This window comes from Chiloscyllium plagiosum, chromosome 45 (genome assembly GCF_004010195.1).
Source record: "Chiloscyllium plagiosum isolate BGI_BamShark_2017 chromosome 45, ASM401019v2, whole genome shotgun sequence".
Taxonomy (NCBI): domain Eukaryota; kingdom Metazoa; phylum Chordata; class Chondrichthyes; order Orectolobiformes; family Hemiscylliidae; genus Chiloscyllium; species Chiloscyllium plagiosum.
The window spans coordinates 5,546,085-5,556,784 of NC_057754.1; the positions used below are offsets into that span (position 1 = coordinate 5,546,085).

Here is a 10,700-nt window from a genome sequence, read left to right on the forward strand (position 1 = left end):
AACCCACAATAACCCACCACCCCTTCCCCAGGTAACCCCCCCCACCGTCTCAAATAACCCCCAGTAACCCACCACCCCTTCCCCAGGTAACCGTCCCAGCACCCTGTCCCTGTAACCCAGCATTTCCCATGGCTAACCCAGCTAGCCCACACTCTGCTGGACTCACTCTACAGTAAAGGAAAACACCCTTAAAAGGCTGTGGAAACCCGGTTTATTTTTCCCCACACTAATAATCTGTGATTTTCGACCAATACGTCAGGACCCTCACAATTTGTGGAGCTGCTGCTCTGTGTCTCTTGCAAGGAAGTCAACCCAAGTCTGAAAAACAGGTAAATTGTGGAAGACTGCATTCTTTCACAAAATCTTTATGACGACGCAGGGAGCGGCAGGGCTTAATTTCCAGGATGCCATCCCAGTGAGATGTGACACCATCAGCATCCTCACTCTCACGCAGTGTAAATTGTTGTGACCCCCTGAAATTTGGCATTCTTGTGTTGGTCCTGATGGATGCAAGTTGAAAAGTTTCTCCAATGCGTCTGTTTCACCAACATTTCCAAGTTCTGCATTTCTGAGCGATGGCATAATCCTTTAGACTTATTCATTGAGTTTTAAAAATACTGTGGTGGGATTTGAAGTCACGACCCCCACAGCATTAGCCTGGGATTCTGGATTGCAATTCCAGTTACATTACTACCGCCTTACTCTTGAATGGTGTTCCAATATCAGTATAACCCTTACGACAGTGCGGCCCTCCCTCAGCACTGACCCTCCGACAGTGCGGCCCTCCCTCAGCACTGACCCTCCGACAGTGCGGCACTCCCTCAGCACTGACCCTGTGAGTGCGGTCCTCCCTCAGCACTGACCCTGTGAGTGCGGTCCTCCCTCAGCACTGACCCTGTGACAGTGCGCGGTCCAGAAGGAAACTGGTTTTGTTCTAAAATTCCAGATATGCGAGTAAATCCCGTGTAAAATCTCTCAAAGTCTTTGGCTGTCTTTTTTAGCGAGTGGTCAATGCTGCAGGAAATACCAGACTTTGAAATCACAAATCCACAACGAGCCGGGTTCACAAGGCAAAGATTTTATTCCAACGCACGTGTAATTTAATTCCCCACCAGACTGAATAAATATATTATGTATTTATTTGCAAGTTTTTAAACGCACCAGGCAAGAAATTTACAAAGCCGCTGGAGGGACAGTGAGCTGCACAACAACTCAGCACAGACTGAAGCGAATCAGACAAGCTCCAGTAGCCACAGACTCTGAACCTGGACACCGTAAAAGAGACGCACGAGAGAGCGAGGGTGACTGCAGACACCCAGCCTCTCCAGTACAGTCAAACCAAGACCAATATAACTCTGGGTGCGGAGGAAACCAAGTGATAGGATTGGAGAAAATGAAACTGACAAAGGGCAGCACACAGTTAAACGAGACAAACAGAATTCAGAAGGAGAATTCATGGAATCCCCACAGGGTGGACTGACGTACTCCTGCTCCCCTTATCTAAGTCGGGGAAGGGACGAGGAAGTGGACCGAAGCAGCGTCCGACTCCATCTGGCGCCGATCTGTCCCGGACCGACACGCTCGCCCAGGGGATCGATGCGCGAGCTGAGGGGAAGGTCCACCCCCTCCCCGCACCCCAGTCAGCCCCTCTCGCATATGACCTCGATGACACTCTGCTCCATGGTGACGGGGTCCAGGCAGCGGTGGGCGGTGCTGGCGACGATCTCGTCCAGCAGGAAGTGCACCAGGTTCTCGTCGGAGACAAAGCGCCACAGGTAGAGCTGCAGGTACTGGCAGTCCACCTGGATCTGCTGCAGCCCGTAGCGGCCGAACGAGCGCAGCCTCACGCACTCCAGGAAGGTCTTCAGGCTGATCTTGATGATCCCTGTCAGCACGGAGACCTGCAGATGGGGATGGGGGGGAAGAGAGAGAGAGAGAGAGAGAGGAAGAGAACCTGGTGAGGACTGCACTCAGTTCATTAGAATCCCCCCCGTCGGTTTCCACCAGGCAGGTTTCTGCCCACTTAAGGGGATTGTACAGTGTGGAACGGAGACCTGCAGATGGGGATGGGGGGGAAGAGAGAGAGAGAGAGAGAGAGGAAGAGAACCCGGTTAGGACTGCACTCAGTTCATTAGAATCCCCCCGTCGGTTTGCACCAGGCAGGTTTCTGCCCACTTAAGGGGATTGTACAGTGTGGAAGCAGGCCATTCAGCCCATCGAGTCCACACCAACCCTCCAAAGAGCGTGCAACCCAAATCCAGCCCCCACTATCCCAACACTGCAACTCTGCATTTCCCATGGCTAAGCCACCCAGCCTGCACATCCCTGGACAGTACAGCGCAATTTATCATGGCCATGAGTGAAGTTAGAGATGTTGGCATGGGTGACCAAAATCCTGGGGAAAAAGATCAGATCTTGTAAAGGAGAGAGCGTGAGAGAGTGATAGCGAGCACAAGAGATAAAGAGAGAGAGAGCAAGAGACAGCGAGAGAGAGAGAACGTGTGAGACAGTGCAAGACAACGCAAGATAGTGAGAGAGACAAACAGCACGAGAGAGAGAGAGAAAGAGCGAGAGATAACACAAAGTGGTTTCCTGTGGACATTCCAGAGCTGAGCAGCCCAGTCAGCCACCAAAGACATGGGTTTGGAAATTGGGGTTTGTTCCAGCGCCCGGCGTTAGAAGCCAGCAATCATCCTGCAGGAGTTTGGGAGCTGGGGTGGGGGTTTAGGAAGTTGCGGAGACGGGAAAGTGGCAAGGCCACAGAACGATTTAAATACAATCGCAGGAAAGTTACGAGTGATGGCACTGCACAGAATGGTGTGGATGTGGGATTTACCGAGAGAGAGATTTGCGGGCGGCCCGGATGCTGTTGGAGGAGCAGGAAGATGGAGGCAAACCCCCTCTGGGTGGGGGGCGGGGGGCTGAGGGTGCCGAGAATGTGAAGAGAAGCTTGGAAATGGTCTGGAGGAGAATCAGTCGAGGGGTTGGAGAGGAAAGCAGCGGGAATAGATCCTTGTGAGAACAAAAAAGACACAATGTAAGAGAAGGGTGTAGCAGGCCCCGGGGCTGAGTGACCCACTCCTGCTCCTCACGGGACTTTTGTCCAAAGATGACAGGAGAAGGGGGGGGGGTCTCACTGGCACTGGGTCAGACCAAACTCAGGGCGGGCAGGCAGGCGGGTGGGGACGGGAATGGCCTGCAAACAATGAGCAAAGCAGGAGGAGAGAAGGGCACTCACCTTGTTGAACTCGACGGGGCTGAAGATGTCTATCCGCTCGGAGAAGAGCTTCTGGATGTTACTCAGGAGGTTGGTGTCCATCGGAGCGCTGCAGCGGCAAAGACATAACAGGAGCTGAATGGGCTCGTGACAAACCTGGCATCAACCCAGAGACAGACGACAAGCAACGGGTAAAAACCGCACAGGGAGGCCAGGACAGGGATAGAGTTCAGCAGGTGGAGATCTGTGTTACGGCCCACAGCAGAACCCCCAAAGTATCTGATGGAGACACCCTAGACTCTCTCACTTCTATATTTTTTTTTAGATTCGATTCCCTACAGTGCGGAAACAGGCCCTTCGGCCCAACCAGTCCACACTGACCCTCCGAAGAGTAACCCACCCAGACCCTAATGCACCTAACACTACGGGCAATTTAGCATGACCAATTCACCCGACTTGCACATCTTATGACTGTGGGAGGAAACCAGAGCACCCAGAGGAAACCCAGACAGACACGGGGAGAATGTGCAAACTCCACACAGTCGCCCGAGGCTGGAGTCGAACCTGGGACCCTGGGACTGTGAGGCAGCAGTGCTAACCACTGAGCCACTGTGCCCTTTCCAAAGGAAAGTGTGTTCCAGATATGAATCGATTTGTTCACAACTAACCTTACTCAAAACATTTTATTCTTACGCCGCAGTTAAAATACAACAAAAAGATGATTTGGCATAACTTTGTGCTCGTGAAATACTTAATAAGGTAGTATATTAATTACCCACTAACCATCAACTGTTCCAATACAGGCAAATACAATTCAGCATGCAATTCCAGTCTCCCTGCAGCAGGAAAGATGTTGTGAAACGTGAAAGGGTTCAGAAAAGATTTACCAGGATGTTGCCGGGGTTGGAGGGCTTGAGCTATAGGGAGAGGCTGAATGGACTGGGGCTATTTTCCCTGGAGCATCAGTGGCTGAGAGGTGACCTTATAGAGATTTCTAACATCATGAGGGGCACGGATAGGGTAAATAGGCAAGGTCTTTTTCCCGGGGTAGAGGAGTCCAAAACTAGGAGGAATAGATTTACGGGGAAAGATTTAAAAGGGACCTAAGGGGCAACTTTTTCACACAGAGGGTGGTGCGTGTATGGAATGAGCTGCCAGAGGAAGTGGTGGAGGCTGGTACAATGACAGCATTTAAAAGGCATCTGGATGGGTATATGAATAGGAAGGGTTTGGAGGGATATGGGCCAAGTGCTGGCAAATGGGACCAGATTAATTTAGGATACCTGGTCGGGATGGACGAGTTGGAGCGAAGGGTCTGTTTCCATGCTGTCAACTCCATGACTCGGTAAAACAGTTTTTATTCTGATGTGCTGTCTCTCTCCAGTCCAGAATAAAACAATCCACCTCTTCAGCTTCCTAAGAGGAAACCCTTCTGTTTAAGGCTTCACTCCAGTAGCAAAGAACTGAAGTGTCAAGCTCCAGCAGCCAGCAACCACCTGAAAGCAAAGCCAAAGTCCTTCGGGGTCTTTGTGAATCACTCGTGATTCTTTTGTCTTACTTTAAAAAAAAGTCCCAGGGAGAACTCAGAACTGTGTACCGACTGCCTGGTGAGGAGATGTTTCGCCTCCATTGTGACAACACCCGCCTGCAAGACAATCAGGACTGAATACATCGTACTGCGGCCCGGTGGCTTAGTGGTTAGCACTGCTGCCTCACGGCACCAGGGCCCCGGGTTCGATTCCAGCCTCGAGCGACTGTGTGGAGTTTGCATGTTCTCCCCGTGTCTGCGTGGGGTTTCCTCCAGGTGCTCCAGTTTCCTCCCACAGTCCAAAGATGTGCAGGTTAGGGTGGGTTGGCTGTACTAAATTGTCCCATAGTGCCCAGGGATGGGCAGGTTAGGGTGGGTTGGCTGTACTAAATTGTCCCATAGTGTCCAGGGATGTGCAGGTTAGGGTGGATTGGCCGTGCTAAATTGTCCCATAGTGCCCAGGGATGTGCAGGTTAGGGTGGATTGGCCATGCTAAATTGTCCCATAGTGCCCAGGGATGTGCAGGTTAGGGTGGATTGGCCGTGCTAAATTGTCCCATAGTGCCCAGGGACGTGCAGCTTAGGTGCATTAGTCAGGGTAAATGTTGAGTAATTGGGTTGGGGATTGGGTCTGGGTGGGTTACTCTTCGGAGGGTTGATGTGGACGTTTTGGGCCAAATGGTCTGTTTCCACACTGTAGGGAATCGAATCTAATCAAACAATCCTCAGTTCTGACCTTGAAAATGGATGGAAGGTCATTGATAAAACAGCTGAAGATGATTAGCTCTAGGGCAACTAGAGAAAGAAAAGTTGAAATGACTGCTTTTTACTGATGCCATGTAAACTCTGATTGATCTAAATCACGGAATCATAATCACTGAAGGAGGCCATTCAGTCCAGTGTGCCTGTGCTGGATATCTGAAAGAGCGATCCAATTAGTTTCTATCCCCCTACTCAATTGGCAGTCTTACAAATCATTTTTAAGTTTCACATCCGAAGAGGAAATTGATGCCATTGATGTGATGCTCAGGAGTCTGCATGTTGTCACTGCCTCTCTCTTGCCACTCTATTGTTTAATGCAAGAGGAGTCAATGGCCAAGAGGTATTATTATTGGACTTTAATCCAGATGATGTTCTGCAGACCTGAGTCCGAATGCCATCGTGGCAGATGGTGGAATTTGAATTCAATAGAAACTCTGGAATTAAAACTCTAACAATGACCATGAACCCATTGCCAATTGCTGGGGGGAAAAAAAAACTGGTTCACTAATGCCCTTTAGGGAAGGAAATCTCAGACCCACACAAACCTCCCACCCACATCCCCTGCCCCCTCCCTAATCTTGACTTCACCAATACTCAGTGGCGCTCCAATACACATGCTCCAAGGATAACATTAAACTATAATCCCAAACTTGACAGAGACATGTGAACACCATCACCTTCCAAGTCTACCCCCCCCCACCACCCCCCTCCGAGCCACCCACTGGCCCAGCCAGTGACACTCATATCCCACATATGAATAAAAAAGCACCAAAGGATTGGCAGATGGATAAGTTGGATAAATGCAAGGTATTGAATTTTGGTAAAACACACAGGACATTTACAATTAATGGTAGGGCCCTGGGTAGTGTCGTAGAACAGACACTACCCAGGGGTTCAGGTACATCATTCTTTGAAGTTAAGGCGGCGTTTAGCACACATGCCTTCATTGCTCCGACCTTTGAGTATCGGATTTGGGACGTCATATCGAAATTGTCCAGGACATTGGTGAGGCCTGTTCAGGAGCACTGTGTCCAGGGTCTGGGTGCCCTGCTACAGGAAGGACATTATTAAACTGGAGAGGGGTCAGAAAATACTTACCGGGACGTTGCCAGGATTGGAGGGTTTGAGAGATAAAAGTAGATCCGAAAGGTTGGGACTTTTTTCACTCGACCAGAAGAGGTTGAACGGTGAACTTAAGAGGTTTATAAAATCAGGAGGAACAGAGATAAGATGGATGGCAAACGTCTTCACCCCTAGGCTGGGGAATTCAAAACGAGGGGCACGTTTTTAAGGTGAAAGGAGAGAGATTTGAAAAGGACATTAGGTGCAATTTCTTTTTTTTACACAGAGGGTGGTCTGTGTGTGGAATGACCTTCCTGAGGAAGTGGTGGATGCGGGTACAGTTACAACGTTTAAAAGACATTTGGATAAGGACATGGATAGGAAAGGGTTTGGAGGGATATGGGTCAGGAGCAGGCAGGTGGGACTAGTTTAGTTTGGGATCATGGTCAGCCTGGACTGGTTGGGCGGAGGGTCTGTCCCCGTGCTGTATTACTTTACGTCCCAACACCAAAGCAGGCATCACAGCACCTCCTGCTGGATCCTGTTTGGAGACATTTCCACAATGTCCTGGTATTTGAGTTAAGGATCCTCCAGTCTCTGCCAACAGTGCTGTTAGATTTGAGGAACGAAGGGTGAAGGGGGAATATCAGTGAAGTTCTTTTTGACCTGCAGCCGGGAACTGACAGGCAGTGGTCAGGAGCGGGTAAAGGGAACATCACTATAATCCCAGAGGGCCACAGGGCTGTTCTCTCGGAGACAGAGGGACAGGTGACCGGGGTAGCGAGTTTAATCTGAGGGTCGGAACGCCTCAGATGAGGGGAAGAGGTCAAGAAGGTGGGAACTTCACTGTCACCTCAGCCTGAGCAAGAATTGAACCCATCCTGCTGGCATTACAGCTGTCCAGCCAACTGAGCACCGCCAAATCAGGAAGCCTGGCTAGTTTCCCACATTCCTCTCCAAAACCCAATTCCCACCGGCATCAGGAGCAGAAATACAGGTCGTTACGGCATGACGCGCGTTTCGTCAGCGCAAATTGGCTACAACGCGATTGACGCATTGTGGGTGTTGTTTGGATAACGCGGACTTTCTACTGAACGGGTATAGCGATTTTCTATTCGCGATCTTCTGCGGCGCAATTTCCTGCAGCGGTTTTCCACAGTGAGATTTTTTCTCGTGCGAGGGGACAGAGAAACACAACTGTTGCGTTATAGCAGAGCGACCTGTACTGACCAATCTCCTCCCCCCCCCCCTCTAACCTGGATATCCCCATGCACTCCCCCAGTTGCCCTCTGCCTCCCGACCTGCACGTCGATGGAAGTGATGTCCTCCACCACCCTCTTCATCACGGCACGCACGTTCCGCGGCTCGATGGTGTTGAGCCAGTCCCGGGTCTCCACGCTCTTGCGCAGCATCTGCGACACGTTCAGGCCCTGCACCTTCACGTAGTGGTTCAGCAGCTTCTGAGCAGCCTCCCGTGCGTCGGCACACAGCACCGTCACCAGGGTCACCGGGGAATGGTCCTGGCGAGGGAATCAAAACAACGGCACACCTTCAGCACTGCAGAGCCCGGGCCGCGCGAGGCGCAGGGAGACCGGAGCTGGCTTCTGCAGCCTATTGGAAGCCAAACTCCTCCAAATGTGGTTCTATCAATGACAGTAGCTGCAGCACTTTGAGCAGACCATAGGATTCAGAGTGGGCATAATCCCTGGGGTGAGGGGGGGTTGGTCCGTGAGGAGAGTTGGACTTGATTATATTCTCTGAAGTTTCAAAGAATAACTGGTCACAGTGGATGGCTGTTACTAACTTGAATCTCCAAGCCTGCATATCTAAAATTTAAAAGCCATTTGCACAACATGGATAGGAAAGGTTTACAGGGATATGGACCAAACGCAGGCAAATAGCATTGGTTCAGTTTAAGAAACTTGCTTGGGCTGAAGGGCCTGTTTCCGTGCAGTATATCTCTATCATTCCATGACTGTAAGATGGCACAATGTGAAAATAAGTACCACAAATGCGTTCATTAGTTTATGGAGACGTATCTCTGCTGGGAAGACAGACAGACCAATACCAGTGTCCTCAACCAGGTCAATATCCCCAGCATCGAGGCACTGAACCCCTTGACCGGCTGCGATGGGGCTGGGCACGTCGTCCACATGCCCAACACAACACTCCCCCAAGCAGGTGCGCTATCCCCAGCTCCGAAACGGCTCCAGGGTGGGAGAGAGGTGGTGCTTCAGGGATACCCTCAAAGGCCTCACCGGGGAAGTGCAACATTCCCACAGACACCTGGGAATCACTGGCCCAGGACCGTCCAAAGTGGGGGCGCAGCGTCCGGGAAGGCGTCGAGCTCCTCTGAGACTTTCCGTCAGGGAGAAAGCAGAAGCCGGGCAGAAACAGCGTAAGGGGTGCACTGCCATGCCAACGGCCCACCCACCCCTTCCCGCGACCACCTTCTGCCCCAAGTGTAACAGAGCCTGCGGTAGCCCCCTCGGTCTGTACAGCCACCTATGGACTCACCCTGAGTGCGGGAGAGAGTCATCCTCGTCTGTGAGGGACCGCCGACAACTGAATGAGCATCACTCGCAAATTAAATAATGTTTGGTCTATTTTGAATTGTCTGTTTGCTGCAGTAAGAGTCTTAGAAAGTGAACTCTTGTTCTGCAAGAGTTCTTTCCGCGAATGATTCGTATCTTTTTTGAAAAGTGTAACTGGCATCGTCATGTTGAGAGACGTGAAAGCGATTGGAAACTGTTTATAAAAAAGCTATGCTTCCACGTCATATAACTCAAATATCTAGCTCCAGATCCAAAGCCCATGCGGCCCCACCCCTCCGATGCTTATCAGAAGCCAGGTACAGGCACCGCTGCCCAGGGGTTTGCGAGTGAATGTGTTGCTGATGGCACGGGCCGGTCACTCACCTGCCCCAGAAACTGCTCGTCGGTCAGGGTCAGGATGTAGCTGATGGTGGACATCTCGTAGTCCAGGCAGAGGCGGGACAGCAGCAGGAGCAGGCCCGGGGGGGTGGCGCCCTTCTCACCCACCGTCTCGCAGAACTGGCGTGCCGTGTGGCACATGTACCTGATGAAGCTGACGATGAGCCCCTCGCGGACGCCCTGGCTGCAGAACTCCCCCTGTTGAGGCAGACAGGCCAGTCAGCAGAAAGCAACAGCAACCAGACTCAGAACAGCACCGTCAAGATAGAACAAGGAGGAACTGCTCTCAAAGAACAGCACAGGAACAGGCCCTTCGACCCACTAGGCCTGCTCTCACACATGATGCCTTTCCAAAGGAGATTCCTGTGGCCTCTACGTCTCCCTGCCTATTCATGTATCTGTCCAAATACCTCTTAAATGTTGTTATCACATTAGGGCAGCACAGTGGCTCAGTGGTTAGCACTGCTGCCTCACAACACCAGGGACCCGGGTTCGATCCCAACCTCAGGTGACAGCGTAGAGTTTGCACATTCTCCCCGTGGTCTGTGTGGGGTTTCCTCTGGGTGCTCCGGTTTCCTCCCACAGTCCAAAAATGTGCAGGTTAGGGTGGATTAGCCATGCTAAATTGTCCCATAGTATCCAGGGATGTGCAGGGTAGGATGGATTGGCCATGCTAAATTGTCCCCATAGTGCTCAGGGATGTGCAGGTTAGGGTGGGTTGGCCGTGATAAATTGTCCCATAGTGTCCAGGGATGTGCAGATTAGGGTGGATTGGCCGTGCTAAATTATCCCATAGTGCTCAGGGATGTGCAGGCTCGGGTGGATTGGCCGTGCTAAACTGTCCCATAGTGCCCAGGGATGTGCAGGTTAGGGTGGGTTGGCCGTGATAAATTGTCCCAAAGTGTCCAGGGATGTGCAGGTTAGGGTGGATTGGCCGTGCTAAACTGTCCCATAGTGCTCAGGGATGTGCAGGTTAGGGTGGATTGGCCGTGCTAAATTGTCCCATAGTGCTCAGGGATGTGCAGGTTAGGATGGATTGGCCGTGCTAAACTGTCCCATAGTGCCCAGGGATGTGCAGGTTAGGGTGGATTGGCCGTGCTAAATTGCCCCATAGTGCCCAGGGATGTACAGGTTAGGGTGGATTGGCCGTGCTAAATTGTCCCCGTAGTGCCCAGGGATGTGCAGGTTAGGGTGGATTG

The 10,700-nt window shown here is 51.5% G+C and overlaps 1 protein-coding gene across 1 annotated transcript in view; it reads right to left on the reverse strand.

Annotated features, from left to right (window-relative positions):
• Nucleotides 1-1,062: 1,062 nt before the first annotated feature.
• The window catches only part of vps51 (VPS51 subunit of GARP complex), a 22,825-nt gene continuing 13,187 nt past the window's right edge, over nucleotides 1,063-10,700 (reverse strand). The window contains exons 6-9 of the mRNA XM_043683003.1: nucleotides 9,487-9,699; nucleotides 7,825-8,088; nucleotides 3,239-3,373; nucleotides 1,063-1,901 (exon numbers count right to left, since the gene is read on the reverse strand). Coding sequence (XP_043538938.1) covers nucleotides 1,641-1,901; nucleotides 3,239-3,373; nucleotides 7,825-8,088; nucleotides 9,487-9,699 — 873 coding nt within the window. The 3' untranslated portion in view covers nucleotides 1,063-1,640. The remainder of the gene's footprint in view (nucleotides 1,902-3,238; nucleotides 3,374-7,824; nucleotides 8,089-9,486; nucleotides 9,700-10,700) is intronic.